We start from the raw sequence: 19,501 nt of genomic DNA, 5'->3' as shown, positions 1-19,501 counted from the left end.
ACGTGCATGTGAGGGCAAGTTTTTCCTAGTCATCAAGGTTTGACGAAGAATACTGCATTTTTTATTTTCTTAATGACTGTACACTTGTACTGGATGAAGCTGCCAAATTGAAACTAAAAAAAAATCTTGGATTGGTTGCATACTCTAGAAACTTAGTGAATACTCATGAATTTAATGTATTATTTTCTGCATTCTATTTCATTTGGTTTTTGTTTAATGCCTTGTGTTTAGGCTATTTCTGTGGCTGAAAGGGTTGCTGATGAGCGATGTGAACCTTCACCAGGTTCACATGGTTCTTTGATTGGTTATCAAGTTCGTCTTGACAGTGCCAGGTACTCATTTGTCATTTAAAGACTTCAATTTTGATGGAACATGCTTGAGTGCAAATTGCTTTACCAATCTTCTCTTTCTTTCTCTCTCTCTACAGATATATATATATTCTTATGAATATATACAATTTACATTGACTAGGGAATTGGTAGTGACACATTCATTAGGTACATACATGGTTATCAAACTTGCAATTCAACTCGTAGAATCGTTAGAGTTTGCATTCCCACACCTAGCTCCTGAGTTGACTTAGAAGTAAACTTGCTTTTGCAGTAGGTTTGGTAGACTCACGGTGAACTCGACTAAACTTGCGATCTAGCTACTGAGTTGGCGAGTCCATAGGCTGTCATTTTGCTTACAAATATGTCTTTTAGGGGTATTTGATACACAAACACAATCTTTTCTTTATATTTGATACATGAACAAATCTTTTCTGTTTCTTTGGTATGAAAAGTCTTAAATGTAGGCAAATGAATTTTCAAGGACCCATTTACATGAAAACTTTAATCAGTGATCTACCTATCCACCAAAACACTCATCTTTGAAGGACCAATTTAGGTATTTACCATTTCTCCTCTTTAACCCTATTGAACAAAAATCTTTGGTTCCTTGGAGATTAAGGCGCTGGATGTAAGATCCGGTATTATTTTTTTATGTAAATCAGTCCTTCTAATTTTTCCTTTCATCTATTTGGGTCCTTGTTAGTGAGACTCTTATAGTCTTCATCAGCCATTGAATGCCATTGTCATTTTTCACTTCTATATGACTTAGATATGGCTCATAGGTGTGAGACACGGTGAGATGAAAGTTAGATGCTCGCAAATGGGTCATTGAATATGTACTAGTTTGCATCTAAATTCTTCTAGCACACAAGAAATACAATTCATAATTTCATTCTATACAACTCTTCCTTGTTAGCAAAAATAAAGGAAGCAATGAGTAAAAACCCAAAAAACCTATATCAACACAGAATAATTTCATACCATACAGACCTTGCATTTTAGCAGAAATAGGCATTGGGGATGAACCAACAATACCCATAAAAAGAAACCTAAATCCATAAAGTTTCTCCCCATCAACCTATGCAGCCAATAATTTCAAATCCAAACAAAACCTAACAACCTGGTACATCATCACAACATAACCTATTCCACCACTACCAACACAAACTCAAATGACCCCCAATCCTAGCTTCCAAATCTCTACAATGGCCACCAACCACACACCCACAACCCGATCTCTCCAAAATAAACACTTTTCGACAACCCAACAAGTCAAAACAAACTACTGGCAAAAGCCAAAAAGAATCAAAACGTTTTCCCCACATTTGCTTTTTTATCTCTTCACATCATGTAAAAAAAACCTTTTTTTTCCTTTAGTATATCTTTTGTGTGCTATGTTCCAAAATTGAACAACCCCAAAGGAGCGAAAGAGATAAAATGTGATGAGGACTTTCGGTGTACAAAGTGATGAGGAATTTCGGTGTACGTGAATGATTCTTTGAAAATATTTTAAAATTTGTCAGAAAGACTAAGAGGCAAAGTGATGAAATATTCAAGAACCCATTTGCATGTATTTAAGTCTCATTCCAATGTGTCTTACACATAGCAGCCATGCAAGAGCCACATAGGAGTGAAAAATATTCCACTGCTATGTGGACTTCTGTTAAATGTCCCACTAGCGGAAAGACTTAGATGCACTGTGGAAAAAGATTTAAGGACCCATATGCATAAAAATATTATTGAGGGACCTATCAACCAACACCTAAGGGACCAAATCGAGTATTTACTCTTTTTTAAGTTCTTGGTTCCTAACACTTCCTCCTCTAATTTTCCATGCAAAAAGGCATTTTTAGCATAAAATTGATGCATTTGTCAACCAAAATGTACATCCGAGAGGATGATTACTGTATTAATTTTTTTGTCAGTGCAAATGGCTCGTGATAATCAACCTCATTTGTTGAGGTGTATCCTTTTGCTAACAATCTTTGCTTATATAGGTCAAATGTACCATTGATTGATATTTCGCTCTGTATATCTGTTTGCAATCTGTTTCCTTTTTGCTTCAGATATTTCTATGATCTTCCAAGTCTCATTCTTTTTCATTCATCCCTTCAATCTTGTCTTCAATCCAGTTCTTATCCTTTAAGGCTTATTTTAGTCACGTAAATAGATGTAATGAAAATTTATTGCTGCATAGAATGTTGCTCGGTAACACATTGGGATTTAGGATACTTGACATTAGGATCTTTTCTCTTTTTCTCAAGGGAATGGGTAAATCAAGAATATTTAAGGATTTTTTTAGTACGACTACTTGGATGTAGTTCAGGTGATTGGACTAGGTCGTTTTTTTTTTCTGCACTGATGCTTCGGATGTTGTTTCTTGCACAAGTGGAATGGACAGTAACTTGGAGAGGCTCATCGAATAGGACCATGAGTTGTTATCATAAGCAAGTGGCCTTATACTCATATGGCTTGCTTTATTTTCTTCATTCATTTTGAATTTGGACCTTGAATTATTAAATATTTTTATACTATCCAGTATAAAAATACAAACCAGTATCCACTATCCAGTACCTTGGACTTTTGTGTGGAAAATTGTTACTAAGATGGAAAGAAAGTGTTATGAAATTGAATGCTGATGCTTCTTTTTTTTCACCTTTCACATGTCCCATGACCCATGGGACCAAAATAATGTTTTTCTCTGTTTTGTTTCTTAATTGGATGTTCTAAGTCCTTGACTGTTTTTTTTCCTGTTAGGAATGAGAAAACAAGGCTTCTGTTTTGTACGACAGGCATTGTTCTAAGAAAATTGATGGTAGGTTATTTTTGTTTAATAGTATAACAGTTCTATACCTCTTGTTGTCTTCAACTTGATACATGCATCATTTGGTTGAAAATTATTATCACATTAATATAATAAGGTTAACATAATATTTTTAAGAGAATAAAACTTTTTTTTAATTGGGAATGTTAGATTCACACATCTCCCATGAGTACAATTTTGTGGAAACGTAGGTAAAAATCATTTATTGGTGTTAGAATGTGTGGAACAAAGCCAAGAAAATATACTCTAATGATGTTCATCACCTTTATAATGTTGTCTCCAACGTTATCATTGTTGTTAAAAAGTGGATTTTAAGTCTAACTCAACTCCACAAAACCGGCTTGTAAGGTGAGGTTTGCACCCCACTTATATATATATATATATATATATATATATATATATATATATATTATAAATTGGTCTTATATCTAGTCGATGTGAGACTTCCAACACCCCCCCTCACGCTGATGTATATACATCTCGAATGTGAGACTGGACATTTATGGGTGGTCCGATAACGGCCCGATAGCGGGTGGTACAATATGCCCAACAAACAACAAATATCGCTAGGATAGACTCTAACTTGGTTTGAATACCATTTTAAGGAGATTTTAAGTCTAACTCAACCTCACAAAACCGGCTTGTAAGGTGAAGTTTGCACCCTACTTATATATTATAAATTGGTCTTATCTCTAGTCGATGTGAGACTTCCAACACACCTCTGGAAAATCATGATATACAAACATATCTTGGTCAACTCAATCATTTAATTGTTGATTTTGATTCACTCATGCCTTTCACTAATGATGCATACAAACATGATGAACAACATGGAAATAACTTTGGTGTTCAAAAAAGGTGACATCTCTGGACACAGAATTTTTTGGAAGGTGGGTGATAGCATTTATACCCCTTTTGGGTTGATGAGTATCCTATGAAAACACATTTTAAGGCTCTAGGATCAAGTTTCTCTCTATCACTACTGTGCACATGGACAAAAGAAACACACCCAAATATTCTTGGAATAAGGTGGTTGGATGTGGACACATTAGGATAAAAAGAGGACAAAACCTCCATAGGGCTTTTGGAAGCTAGAATACTAGAAGGTAGTCTATTAATTAGATAAAAAGTAGTGAGAATAGCCTCCCCCAAAAACATTTTAGGAACCTTATGTTGAAAAAGATGGGCTCACGTTTGGTCTAGAAGGTGTCCATTTTTTCTCTCAACAATCCCATTTTGTTGAGGTATTTTGACACAAGATGACTCATGAATGATGCCTTCCTTTTGACAAAAGGAAATAAGCCCATGATTAAAGTAATCTTTGGCCTTATCTGATCCTCTTAATGCTAACACCAAATTGATTTTTTACCATGGAGAAAAAATGTTGAACCACATAGCTGACTTCAGATTTTTGTTTTAGAAAGAAAACCCATGTGACACTAGTACAATCATCTATAAAGGTAAGAAACCAACAGGCACCAGAAAGATTTGGGACAATTGAGGGACCCCACACATCTGTATGAATTAAAAAAAAGGAGAAAATGCTCTTATTATTACTACCTAAAAAAGGAGCACATTTGTGCTTAGCAAGTTCACACAGATCACAATTGAGACTTGCCATATCTTATTTGCTAAAAAGGGAAGGGAATAACAATTTTATGACCCTAAAGGAAGGATGTCCAAGGCGACAGTGATGTAGGAAGACCTTTTCCCTGCTGGTCTTTATTGAATCAGAGAAAAAAGAGGTGTTATTTTCCAGGTCTGGTGGCAAATTTGGATGGTCCAAGTAATACAAGTCATTCCATTCTCTAGCATGTCCAATCGTCCTCCCCGAGTACTTGTTCTATAAAATACAAACATTGTCATAAAAAATAGCATTACATGATATTTGTATGAGTTTTTTTATGGAAACTAAACTGACAGACAATTTAGGAATATGAAGGACATTTTTAAGGGTTATAGATGGGCTTATTTGAACTGCTCCTTGACTTGCTGCAGTCATTAGAGAGCCATTGACTGTGAATATTTTCTTTGGTTCTAGGGCAAGGGATGTAAGACAAGAAATTTTTAGGTAGGGGTGTCATGTGGTCAGTAGCCCCAAAATCTAGTATCCAATATGGGTTATGGTTTTTATCTGAGGCATTAAGTCCAAAAGAAAGGAACTCGCCAAACGTACGGGAATGTGCCAGAGAACAACTACCTAGTGACTTATCCAACTTGGTGAGGAGTGATCTCATCTACTCTACCTCATCCTTGTTAAGTGGAAGCAGCAATGAAGGCTGCCGTCTAGGGCTTTGTGTGCGACAACAATGAAGCTGCCGTCTAGGGTTTTGGTGTGCGCAGTTAGAGGCAGCTCCCAGAATTTGAGAGCTCTGATGCCATCTCAGAATTTACGTTAAAATGTTATATTATTATTATGCTGAGAATACAATCCATATATACAAGGCTATGGAGCTATTTTAGGAAGCATAATAATAACTCCTAGACAGCCATATCACTATGATTCAGGGATATTCCCATTATTCACAATAATTATAATCTGTTAAACAAGGAAAAAATATAACTAATAAAAGACAATGATTCTGACAAATAAAACAGATTCTAACACTTCATTATAGGACATATTATACGAGACAATTTAGTTATTACTCTCTCTTTGGGTAACACATTTTATAACAAATTGTTGGTCATTTTTATTAGTTATTTCAATAAAACATTATATTTCTTTTTCTTGCCTCTTTTAAATATTATGAATGTGTGTTTGTCATTAAAGAGTAACGCGAAGGCAGCCATCAATAATGAGAGTAAATTTGATATATTGGTACACCTTTCTTAAGAAAATGAACAAAATCAGTTGAATTAATTACTTTTAATGGTTATGTGATTCTGCTAAAGGGTCTTACATTAAGGATCAGAGGAATTTTCCCATAAATGTAATTATACTGTATTTAAATCATTCTTAAGTGTTATTTTATTAAATTTCAAGTTATTGTTTACCTTGTTGATATTCCAGGGGGATCAAAGCTTGTCAGGCATTACTCATATCATAGTTGATGAGGTTCATGAGAGGTCTTTGTTGGTGAGTTAAATCAATTAATTTGCTATAGAGAAGCTTTTGTAAAGTTTACATTGAATATAACTCACATTATTCATACCTTGGCTTATTGGATGTGTGAAGTTCCCTCTAAGATGTCTTTGATCACCATTTGTCGTGAATAAACTATTTCAAAAGAGTAATTAGGTAAAGACACATCATGGTTTCTTATGTTAGATCCCTTTAGCTTGAAATGTAGATAATGCACAGACCCACCTACCCTTTGTTTTTGTTTTTTTTTTTATTTTTTATTTTTATCAAAATAGAATATGGAAAAACATCACTATATGATATGATCCCAACTAGGTTGACACTCTGTTATATCAATCATTTGCAGCTTACTCTAAAAGTATAAAAATAGAGATAAGAAAGACAATAAATTTCTTTTACACCAAAGCATACAAACTTATCAACATAATGATTCCCTTCTCTATAAATATGAGAAACAGGAGATACCATATTGAGTATAGTTAAAACTAGTTATAGAATTAATCTCCCTTGTGTAGAAAATATATATATATATATATATATATATATATATATATATATATATATATATATATATATATGATATTGTATTTATAATAAAGAAAACGTGGGCTAAGCCCAAATAAAAATGAATAAGTAAAAGTAACATAATTAGCATAGGGACATGTTTTCCTAACTATGCAAAAATATTTAGGTTATTATCTAGGCCAATCATGACATTTTATGGGTCCAAGGTTGTAAAGTGGTATTATAGGAATTGTGTATATAAATTTTTAATAATGGCTTTATCTACCATGTATGTATAATTTGTTTAATTAAATATATGAATCGTAAATTATAATTTAACTTTATATTTTCTGTAAATAAATTGATCTAGCTCTGGCTATAGTTGACAAATATATTACCATTTCAAATCAAAGCTTACAAATATGTTTGTTATTGTCTAATATACTAAATTTTAATTCCTTTATAATAAGTTATGGCTTATATTTTTACTTTGGTAAAAAAGTGAACACATTAAATTATAATCTTGTGTTCATTATATGATTTTGTATACAGTTAATTGAAAACTTAACATGAATTTATACAACACAATGAAAAAACTAATAATCTTGAACAGAACAATATTTTGTATTCTCATTCAATTTTAATTAGAATAAAAGGGGACATAAAACAATACACCCATTTCAATTCTTTTATGAAAATTATATAAAATAATGTTGAAAAGAAAATTGCTTTTGTTAGATATTGTTAATGTATAATGGGGAATCTCCATTTGGTGTGCCTGTTTTAGTGTTCAAATATGAGTATTTCAAATATTATATATTATCCTTTAACTGCTCAGTGAAACAATACTTCGACAAATTAGTCCACACTTGATGCACCACATTATTCATTTCAATCCAACAAATTTTACCGTTGTCATCCTTCATCCATTGCCCTCTCCTTATTGTGATCCTCCTAACCATGGAGAATACTAGTCATGATCTCTCCAAGAAACCTATCTGTAGTGAAAAGATATTGAAGAAACAAATAAAGTAGATGTTGGAAGTTTCAACTCTTTGTGGTGTTTGAAGTATTATTCCTCCTCTGTTTCTGCAATAGTCTATGTTTCTAATCATATTTTTAAATATATAAATGTCATGTATTTTGCGTTTTCATGTTTTACAGGGTGATTTTCTTCTAATTGTCCTAAAGAATCTAATTGAGAAGCAGTCAAGCAAAGGCTTTAGAAAACTGAAGATCATTCTGATGTATGCAAATTTGTGTTTTATACTGTTACAGGAATTAATGGCCTAAACTATCTTATATTAATTTGCTTTGAGCTTAAAGTTTTCTGTCATATATGCAACTATAATGATCAGGTCTGCAACTGTTGATTCAAGTTTATTCTCAAGATACTTCAGCAATTGCCCTGTAGTTACCGCTGAAGGCAGGACTCATCCAGTGACAACATACTTTCTTGAGGATATATATGACAAGATTGAGTATCGACTTACTTCAGATTCTGCAGCTTCTTTAACACATGGGACATTTCCCAGACGACAGGTAATCTGTGATCAGCTTGAGTTACTGTTGGATGTCTATGACTGTGATTTAATCCCTTTATTATATACTCTTTATAATTTTTACTATTTGCGGCATATGCTGTCTGAATTATATTTTATTACGAATTTTCCTTGCTCTTATTCATGAAGCATTTAATCTAGATTTTGCAGAGAGATATTGTGAAAAATAGCAGGGGTAGGAAGAATGTAGTCTTATCTGCTTGGGGTGATGAGTCTCTGCTTTCTGAAGTACAAGTTAATCCATACTTTGTTCCAAGTTGTTATGAATTATACAGTGAACAAACTCAACAAAATATGGTAAATCACTTTTGAGCTGTGAATCTGTATAGTATTTTAAATTGGCACCCTGATTTGACCGTTCAATATTTTTTCACTCAGAAAAGATTGAATGAAGATGTTATTGATTATGAACTCCTTGAAGATCTGATATGTTTCATTGATGAAACCTGTAGTGAGGGTGCCATCCTTGTATTCCTACCGGTAAGACTACTTGGTTATGCATTGAGTTTATATGTTTACCGGTAATTTTTAGTGCAAATAGTTATATTTTTTCTTATAACTTGTCTTGACAGGGAATGTCTGAAATAAACTATTTACATGATAACTTGGTTGCATCTAGTCAATTTGGTGGGCCATCTTCTGAATGGATTATCCCTTTGCATTCAACGGTTGCATCAAGTGAACAGAAAAGGGTGTTTTTACGCCCTCCAGGAAATATACGTAAGGTAAGTTTTATCAGTAATATGTTTATCATCCTATATTTGTTTTGTTAGATGTGTTAGTTATATTTCATTTAGAGTGCATTAGAGATGTTCATGTAAAACATTTAGTTATTCAACTGGATGTTAGTTTTTCTGTTATGTTTGTGTAATCTCTTTTGAGCTTATATATGCTCATCTTGTGTACTATTTCTGATTAAGTGAAATAATATTTAGCTCTGCCTTTGTTAAGTTTTTCTCTGCCTTTTCTTCATATCAAATTTCTGAAAACGTGTAACTGTTCAGTTAGTTTGTAAATGACTGCTGAGTCAGCATTCTATAACTGTTCAGTTAGTTTTTTTTTTCAATAAACTAGATATCTCTCTGTTTCTCTCGACTACTTTCTGAAATCAAGAAAAGTAATTCCTTAGTTATTGCTTACTGCATACACATTTGTTAGCATTTTGTTCTTTTCCTAGGTTGTTATAGCAACAAATATAGCAGAGACAAGCATAACCATAGATGATGTTATATATGTAATTGATTGTGGAAAGCATAAAGAGAATCGCTACAATCCTCAAAAGGTATGGTTTCTTTCTTCTATTCAATGAGGCAATTGTGTAAAATAAATTTGTTTACACAATTGATTGTCTTTATGGTTGATAATAGAAATTGTCTAGCATGGTAGAAGATTGGATTTCGCAAGCAAATGCAATGCAACGACGTGGTAGAGCAGGGCGTGTAAAACCTGGAATTTGCTTTTGCTTGTACACTCGTCATAGATTTGAAAAGCTCATGCGTCCATATCAGGTATTTAACTTCATATGAAATGCTTAAAATTTCAAAGGATACCCAAAGGTGCATTTAGTCTATCCTTTGTCATGAAAATATACCTTTCTCAAAATATATATATATATATATATATATATATATATATATTTGTTTTCTTATTTTCCTTTGTAAACCTTGAAAGCATTAAATACAAATGTATCTATTTATACTAATTTCCAGAATCAAATACATTAAATTCTTGTCTAATAATCAGGAATCGATAATCGTAATTTCCTAGAATGTGTAACAGCTAATGATTACTGAATCTGTAATAGTTAATGACTAATTACATTCTAACACTCTTGCTCAAGTTGAAGCCTATATGTCATATGAACAAGTTTATTACAAATATAGTCAATCTGAGAACCTCTAATGGTCTTGGTGAACAAGTCAGCCAACTGGTCACTAGAATTGACAAAATTAGTTGTTATTTCTCTAGAGAGCTCCTTTTCTTTAACAAAGTGAAAATCAATCTCTGTGTTTGGTGGCCTAAGAAGGATTTCATTGGTGGCCTTAGATTTAACAATATAGTTGTGAGGATAAAATTCAAAGTAAACACCATTATCAACGGCAAATTTATTGACAGTAAGAAGATTTTTGGCAATGGAGGGGACAAGAAATATGTTAATGCTAGCAATGTTCATCAACAATTGACTTAATGTGGCCCATGAACTCCGGCACAGACTTGTTCTCAAGCAAGTAGGCCTAAAGATCTGTGCAAAGTTGGCATGTAGGGGATTTTGGGTAAGAAAGGGATCATAGGTATGCTCCCATACCTGAGAAGAGTGAACCACGCCAAGAACTAGAGATAGAATGTTCTTGGATAGTGTGGATTGCAACCAAGCAAGTAAAACTTGGTCTGGGATCTCCCTTTCTTCATACACAGGGTTAATAGTCCTAGATTCCCAGTCTTCTATATGAAACCGTGGGTGGATAACCAATTTGACAACAAAACAATAGAGTCTATGATCCTTAGTCACAGGGTCAAACTGCTACTTCGAACTTACGTTATTGGAGTCATCCAGTTTTTTGGCTGTGGAATTTGGGAAAAACTAGGAGGGGCATGGGAGGGAATTTGGATTAACCAATGTGGATCTGCAATTGGCTCTTGATACCATGTTAGAATTGAAGAAAGACATGAATTTGGAATACACGAATGTTTAATCTTTTGACAATTGTAATGCATTGAAAAATCATTGCAATATATTTGCACTTGAAAAAATTGCATATGTATGTTCTTTCCATATCAGAACAAATAGATATCAAATGAAAAGACTGTCAAGAACAGTTACGGATACAAACCAGCAAAACCAATTAACTGAAAATAAAGGGTACAGAACAGTAATAGAGTGATACTGCCAGGACAAGGATTATTAAAAACAAAATTTGACTAATGTATAACGCTAATAAAGATAATATTTTCCAATAACAATCCATTTCCAGAATCATGAATATAGATTCTTCTACTTTCAAGCATTAAGTATAAAATTAAACCAAAGATTGGAAAGCAAAATATATATACATATATATATATATATATATATATATATATATATATATATATATATATATATATATATATATATCAAGGACTTCACAAAAAAGTTACAAGATACATCCAAGGAGGATGAGCTTCTCATGATGAGCAAGACAATTCTTACATGCAAGAAGAGAAGAGAAGAGAAATTAGCTCAAATGACGTTTATAGAGCTCTCAACTTTGTGGTCCCTAATATCTTCTCTCGCATTCTCCCCACTTTTAGTTTGGGTCTATCTTCTATTTGTAATATGAGAAAAGTAGTTGTCATTTAAGTGCATCCACTCAACACCTCATAAAATGCTCAACACCTCATAAAACTCTCAGCAGATTAAGTTTCTTCTCACTAATGACTTTTTCTCATCTTCTGTGTAAGAAAATGAAGTATTATTTTATTGATAACAATCACACTAATTACATTATCATCATCTCTATTTGTAATTGTTGAATATAGTGAAAACTATGTTGAGATTAATCTCCATTGTTTTGAATATACACATAAGGTACCCTATTTATAATAGAAGAAATATGGTCTAAGCCCAAAATACAAATAAGGAATGATAACAAACGAACTAAATATAAAAGATAAAGATAATATATCTAACACTCCTCCTCAAGCTGATGCATACAAATCGTATGTACCATGCTCGTTACTAATATAATCAATAAAGATTTAGTGAAAATATCTGTTTTTGCACATGAGTGACCCCAAATTGTTAATGATGTGTGAAGACGACATAGAAGACGAAATATCAATCCAAAAGACTCCTCGTGAGCAACAAATATGGGAGGTTGCTCCATATAGATCTCTTCTTGCAAATTGCTGTTGAGGAATGCATTGTTGACATCTAGTGGATAAAGAGACCATTGTTGAAGAGCCACCATGGTTATAAATAAACTAATAAAAGTCATCTTTGTCACTAGAGAAAAAGCATTTATGGATGGGTCAAATGCACTGTTGACAGAAGAGAGGTCAAAAGAGACAGCAACAGAAGAAGTCATGGACGAATAGGAGAGAGAAATCCTAAAAACTATGGAGAATAATATTGGACAGTGGTGGACAATCGCGAAACTTCAACTAAGATGACTTTGACAAAGAAGATTACAATCAATAGTGGATGACGGTTGGCAGTGGCGAGCAGCGACAAACTGTAGGGACTTGATTGCCATCAGTGGTGGCCTACAGTGGCGAACAATAGTAGACTACATGGGCTAGATTGGACCACATGGAAACATACTCCTCTTCACGGCGAACGGCGAAAATGACAACGTGCAGATGATAGACAATAAAGGTGCAAGATTTGGCTCTTCAAAAGAATGGTCTCCTTTATTCATCAAAGCACCTAGAAGTAGACTCCCCTCATAGGGAATGTCGGTGGGTAGAGGCAGCAAACAAGGGACAACTGTGAAAAAGACACTGGTAGAGAACTGAAATTAGGAGAGCAGGACTGAGGTACTCTGATACAGGTGTTGGAAGACAAAATTCTTACGGTGGCAGACGGCAGTGCCGCCGAAAGTGGTGATAGACGACGACATCATCGGCAATGGTGGTAGACGGCAACGACAATAGATGGTTGGGCCATCGGCAGAGGCAGTAGACGACGCCGTTGCCAGTAGTGGTGAGTGTAGGGGCAGAGGTGGCAAATTTTTTTTTCTCATAACAACCTTAAGTTTTGATACCATGTTAAATATAGTGAAAACTATGTATGAGATTAATCTCCGTTGTGTTGAATATACACATAAAGTACTCTATTTATAATAGAAGAAATATGGGCTAAGCCCAAAATACAAATAAAGAATAACAATAAACTAACTAAAGATAAAAAATAAATATAAGATAAAGATAATATATCTAACTGTAATAATCAAAGCCTTTGAAGAAAAAAAATAGAAATATGCTGAAATGAATGGGAAGATACTAAGGATAGTATTTTACTAAATACCATGGAGATATTAAGAATATTTTCCTAATTATTTGTTATTTGCAATATATATACCTATATATACCTATATATATATATATATATATATATATACACAAACATATATATATGTGTGTGTGTGTGTGTATGTATGTGTATGTATATGTATATTATTGTCCTATGTTTTTATTATATTCTGCTTGTGAAGGTTCCAGAGATGCTTCGGATGCCATTAGTGGAATTGTGCTTGCAGATTAAGTTACTGTCTTTTGGATATATCAAACCATTTTTGTTGGAGGTAAACTGTTTTATTCAAAGACAAACCTGATCAGATTATTTGGACAATTTTCTTCAATACATTTCCATTACAGGCATTGGAACCTCCCAAGGTTGAAGCAATGGATTCAGCAATATCTTTGTTGTATGAGGTAATTTATGGTCTTTTCTTACTGTGTCACAGATTTCATTATATGTACAAAATAAATTTGATTTTGATAACCCAATTTGATAAATTATCCACAGTTTATTTTAAAGCCAAACTGGCTGCAAGGTTGCAGTCTCATTAATGGCAGAATATCATATTTATTTGTTCAGCATTCAGCATGTGCCAATACTGTTCTTATCCATTAAGAAGTGGCAGATTTTCAAGATGCCTTATACATTTTATGTATGCTGCAAATGATTGATTTAGTTTGGAGTCCCAACCTAGTTGGGTTTTCATTCACTTGAAATAATTAATATGAAAGAAAGAAGATTTTTATTCAAATCAATTCATTTGAAACAGTACATCAGTTTCTATTATAAAGAACTCTAACCCTAAAGTAATAATTATAAAGAGATTTCTAGAATCTTCTAAAAACTTCTTAGCTTCTAGTAATACATTTAATATTCAACCAACTTTTAATAATGCATTTAATATCCTACTTACAATACATTCTATATAGCGAAGGTTTTGCATACCTAGTTTCTGTTTATTTTTGTTTATTATATAAATTTAAGAATTTTGTTGTATAGCCATCCATATTGCCTTTTTGTATAGTGATTCATATTTCTTTTCCCTAGAAGCGTATGTGCTCAGTCCTACAATCATGTGTTTGGAAATACTTGTGTAATCATATACTTTTTCTAGGGGTAGATAATATGATAGATCAAAATGTTTTATTATCTTTGTTTATGCTTGCTTTCATTGAAACCACACTTTTTTTAGGTTGGTGCTCTTGAAGGGGATGAAGAGCTGACACCTCTTGGTCATCATTTGGCAAAACTACCTGTGGATGTATTAATTGGGAAGGTGTTCACCAAATTTATCTTCCCTCTTTTCTTCCAATGTTTAAATTCAAATTTGTTTCACAACGTAGTTATATCTTAAGAATTTGTCAATTGTTATATTTTGCTTTTCTTTGTTTTCGTCATTTTAAGATGACAAAGATTCCAAGAAAATGAGAGAAATGGGTGTGTATGAAACAAGAGAAGAATTTTTTTGAATACGCTTGAGAGTATTTCTCCACTCTGCTAATTCATTACACTATTGAAAGAAACATTACATTGAGTGATTACAAGTTTGAATACATTAACATTAGGATGGCCTAATCAAGAGTTCCATAAATGGAGAGACTTAGCGGACAGTGGAGCAATGGAGGAAGAGGCAGCAGCAACAGGAGGAAAGCGATGGTAAACCTTGAGGTTGGGGAAGGAATATATACCATCAGCACCAACAACACCTTGGAGGAGAGTTTCATGAGTGGCCTGAAATTTGACAGTACAATAGTGAGGATAAAACTCAAAATAAACACCATTATCAAGAGCAAATTGACGTACACTAAGAAGCTTCTTGGTGATAGAACTGACAAGTAAATGTCAAAGATGAAAAACCAAGGATGACTTTGTGGAATGACTAAGATTAGTTGAACCAGAGGCAAGAACATTCAAACCTTTCACCATTGCCAACATATATGTTGTCAGGACCATCAAATGTTTAAACTGTTACATATTTTGAGAGTCATTAGTGACATGGAAGGAGGCACCAGACTGTATTAGACTCCTTATCAATATCAATAAGATGGCGAGGAGGGATGATAGGATTAATAACAAAGCAATGAAGTTTACAAGAATTCATAACAGGTTCAACTTGTTGCTTCCAATGAAGATAGTTAGAATCATCAAGCATTTCAACTACAGGGGCGGAAAATTCTGGGAGAGAGGAGGGAATTGGATTTGGGAGTGGCCATTGTGGATCATGAACTAGCTCTTGATACCATAATAGAGTTTGGTGAGGATGATGGAAAGAATAATTATACAAGATAGTAAAATACAGTCGTGTGACTGGAAAAGATGTAGGCTGTACTATCAGTTTGAAAAGATAAAAATTACAGTTTTGTTCTGTTGCAGAGCATATAAAAGATCAGGAGAGGTTACATATAAATTGAGAGGTTACAGACAGTTACAGACTAGTGTAGCCCTATAACTACAATTAGTCTAGAAAATAAAATATACAAATACACCTGTAAAATAATTAAAACAAACTACAGAAACATATAACTTTATAGACAAGCAGATAACACTAATACATCTAAATCATAATGTTTTATTAGTAAACATATATCACGGTCAAAACATGTAATATAAATAACTTAGGAATGGTAATAATAATGAATATATAGCATTAAAAGATATAAAGATTATCTATGGCATAATATGTAATAAACAAAATAAAGCATCATATATATAATAATATAAACAGAAACACATTAAATATAATATAGAAAAACTAACACATTAAATTAAAATACAGGAGTCACTTGAAATTTTCATTTCTTGTTTGTAAGATGTTTGTTGTTTCTGCTAAAATAAGACTCTTCTCCTTAACTCACATTATTTCTGGTAAATAATAATATCATATATCAAATTTACTAAAGATGTGGTGCTCGCTATGTCCATTTCTTTGTTGCTCTTCTCTTCAATGATGTTGAGAGAAATCTTATATAAGGCATTTTGAACCATCCACCTAAGGAACTGTTTGTGTAATTGCAGATGCTTCTGTATGGTGCGATATTTGGTTGTTTGTCTCCTATTCTCTCTATAGCTGCATTTCTGAGTTACAAGTCTCCATTTGTATATCCTAAGGATGAGGTATTCCATCTGTTCTTTCCTAAAATTTTCCCAAGCTTTACTTCATATTAGATTCTGAATAAACTGCGATGCCTATCGTCAGAGGCAAAATGTTGAAAGAGCAAAATTGACACTGTTGAATGATAAGATAGACGGGCCAGGCAACACAAATGATATTGATCGACAATCTGATCACTTATTGATGATGACAGCTTATAAAAGGTGGCAGAGAATTTTGACTGAGGTCAGTATGTATTTGCAATTTTATTTTTATCCATCCTGTCAATAACTTTCATATCATTTTACCTTCATAGCTTGGTTGAGGCACATACAATATTACTTTTAAGTTATGTGTTACTTTTTTAGTGCACAAACTAAGAACACACATTTAGCAACCCTATAAGAAGAAATGACTATTTGTTTTTGGTATATAAAACTATGTTAGGTATCACTATGAACTTTGATATCTCAGCTATGCTAACATCCAAAAGAACATTTATCATTTGTCATCACATGAAATTTATTAGACAAAAAGAAAAACGAAGAAACAGAAAGTGTGGGGGACCAAACCAAACCCATGTAGAATAGATGAAACAACTTCCCAAAAAAAACTGCCAAATAAACCTATACAAATCTGAATATAGGAAGAAGAATCCTATTATGAAAAAAATCTAAGCTTATCTTAGCAGGAAAAACCGAGAACCATTAAAACCTTTTCTATTTTCCAGCCCTATGATAGGTACCCGGACTTTATCATACACGTAAAGAACTCCAAGACAAGTTCTTGGATGTTCACCTAAAGAACCAAACAGCTTTGTTCTACCAATGCGGTAAGAACATGAACCAACAATGAACAATTTTCAAGGTCTTTCGAGAGGACCTGTCTCTCCTAACTTTTCCCTTTACAAAATACTCTAAAACTGCCTGCTCACCTCCTAATAAGACTATTTATAATAGTCTGTTACAGTTATGTAATTACAACTGTACTAACTATCTTTTTTTTTCCTTCTTTTGTAAATTGTATCAAACTTATCAATACCCCCTCCATGAAGATTCACTTTGTCCTCAAAGTGAAATTTTGGAAATTATTTATGAATGCAAGCAGCAGATTCCCAACTATTATCAATATCTGAAAGATTTTTCCATTTGATAAGAACTTCTAAGTCACCTTGAGGGGTCTTCCTAGTATCTAGCAGTTGTTCTGGATATACTTCTAGAATATAGTCTTCAGTAAGTGGAGGAGGCATGGGCTGGGTAGATGTGGCTGGCTGCCTAGTGATGCTACTTGTTATGTCTTGGGTCTCCCCTTTTGTTGTAACTATGATTTTTTTCCTCAACCATCTGAGCCTTCATCATCAACTCAGGAAGATTTATGGGTTCATACAACTTAACCTCAGCCTTGATATCCTCCTTCAACCCATTCAAGAAAATGCCTACCAAATAATTTTGTTGAATCCTCTTCAAGAACCCACTATATTGTTCAAACTGCTTAATATAATCTTCCACTAAACCTGTTTGTTGCAAGCCAATCAGAATTTCAGAGGGGTTTTGAAGCATTGTTGGTTGAAACCTGCAGACAACCACCACCTCGAGTGCCTCCCACGTAGGATTTGGATTGCAAATTTTCCACCACTGAAACCAATTCAAGGCTTTCCCTTCCAAAGCAGCCATGCCAGCCTGCATTCTTTCCTCCTCACTGGCTTCTTTCAAATGAAAATACCTGTCCAATCTGTTAGTCCAGCCATAGGCAGCCTACAAAGACAGGTATGTCCAACGTCCTCCATTTTGATGAGGATACGATAGACCCTGGCTCCTCATTCTCTCTACTGCCCTCATTGCCTCCATTTGCAACAGAAGCATTATCCTCGGATTGTTTCATGGTGGAAGACAGTTTCTCCACAACCCCCATAAGTCCCTAATCATATCTTCCAGACAGATACTCATTATCCTGTTCTTGAACTATCTTTTCAAGCCCATCTAATCTTAATTCCATTACTGTATTCACCATGCCCCAACAGCTACCACAGGACCAGGAAAGAGGCTTTGAATACCAATTGATAGGTACCCAGACTTTATTATACACGTAAAGAACTCCAAGACAGGTTCTTGGATGTTCACCTAAAGAACCAAACAGCTTTGTTCTACCAATGTGGTAACAACAGGAACCAACAATGAACAATTTTCAAGGTCTTTTGAGAGGACCTGTCTCTCCTAACTTTCCACTTTACAAAGTACTCCAAAACGGCCTGCTCACCTCCTAGTAAGACTATTTATAATAGTTTGTTACTGTTATGTAATTACAACTGTACTAACTACCTTCTTTTTTTCCTTCTTTTGTAAGCTGTATCAAACCTGTCACCTTAAAGCTGTCAACTTGTCTATTCAGTGATTAACATCATGAAAAATATTAGAAACTTTAAAATCCACGGATTTACACAACTGTATGTTCCTCTAAGTCTCAAAGGAACATTAGAAAGGGATGCAAAAACTAAACAGATCAAAGTAGAATCACATTCAACCCAAAGCTTTCTAAATTTTGCATTCCAAGCATATTCCACTGTGAGTCTCATAATTTCTGCATAAATAGCATTCGTGAACTCCTTAAAAAGATGAGAAACTACTAATATATTCTCCTCTATTACCCTTGAAAATACCAGTACAAGCAGCCATACCCAGAAATGACTACAGTTTGTGTTGCCAATAAATGATATTTATTCGTGGGGTTAGGGAGGGAGGGTAGAGAACATGTTTGGATCAAATACAATCAATTATCGTGATTATGAAAAGGATGTACCAATCTAGTGGTGGATATACTTCAACTGTAAGATATAAGAATATACACTGTATATTTATCCATAGAAACTGTCACATATGTGCATATTATTTTGAGTACGTTGTTTTTTCAGAACACAGGTTTAATTGCTTCATAATTTCAAACCTGCAGAAAGGAGCTAAAGCTGCACAGAAATTCTGCAGTTCAGTTTTTTTGAACAGCTCCGTGATGTTTATGATAAGGTATTTTTTCTTTTTTTTCTACATCTCATTCAAGTCACTAAAGAGATTAGTTTACATTTTCTTCTCCTGTATTCATAACTTCTC

At 33.7% G+C, this 19,501-nt stretch overlaps 1 protein-coding gene across 3 annotated transcripts in view; it reads left to right on the top strand.

Annotated features, from left to right (window-relative positions):
- Positions 1–19,501, top strand: part of LOC124833710 (RNA helicase family protein) — a 44,892-nt gene that overhangs the window by 14,952 nt on the left and 10,439 nt on the right. For 2 of the 3 annotated variants that reach the window (XM_047308250.2, XM_088105569.1), the window contains exons 13-28: positions 232–332; positions 3,090–3,147; positions 6,170–6,235; positions 7,910–7,992; positions 8,104–8,287; positions 8,449–8,604; positions 8,686–8,787; positions 8,880–9,032; positions 9,485–9,589; positions 9,675–9,815; positions 13,503–13,592; positions 13,666–13,722; positions 14,502–14,585; positions 16,325–16,423; positions 16,506–16,646; positions 19,347–19,417. In XM_047308250.2, coding sequence (XP_047164206.1) covers positions 232–332; positions 3,090–3,147; positions 6,170–6,235; positions 7,910–7,992; positions 8,104–8,287; positions 8,449–8,604; positions 8,686–8,787; positions 8,880–9,032; positions 9,485–9,589; positions 9,675–9,815; positions 13,503–13,592; positions 13,666–13,722; positions 14,502–14,585; positions 16,325–16,423; positions 16,506–16,646; positions 19,347–19,417 — 1,691 coding nt within the window. The remainder of the gene's footprint in view (positions 1–231; positions 333–3,089; positions 3,148–6,169; positions 6,236–7,909; positions 7,993–8,103; positions 8,288–8,448; positions 8,605–8,685; positions 8,788–8,879; positions 9,033–9,484; positions 9,590–9,674; positions 9,816–13,502; positions 13,593–13,665; positions 13,723–14,501; positions 14,586–16,324; positions 16,424–16,505; positions 16,647–19,346; positions 19,418–19,501) is intronic. The other variant, XM_047308251.2, reaches the window with a different exon arrangement.

The sequence above is a fragment of the Vigna umbellata genome, chromosome 1, assembly GCF_029865625.1.
Source record: "Vigna umbellata cultivar VRB3 chromosome 1, Vumbellata_1.0, whole genome shotgun sequence".
In the NCBI taxonomy this organism is placed as follows: domain Eukaryota; kingdom Viridiplantae; phylum Streptophyta; class Magnoliopsida; order Fabales; family Fabaceae; genus Vigna; species Vigna umbellata.
Note: the sequence above shows the minus strand (reverse complement) of the source record. Positions and strands in the feature narration are given on the sequence as shown.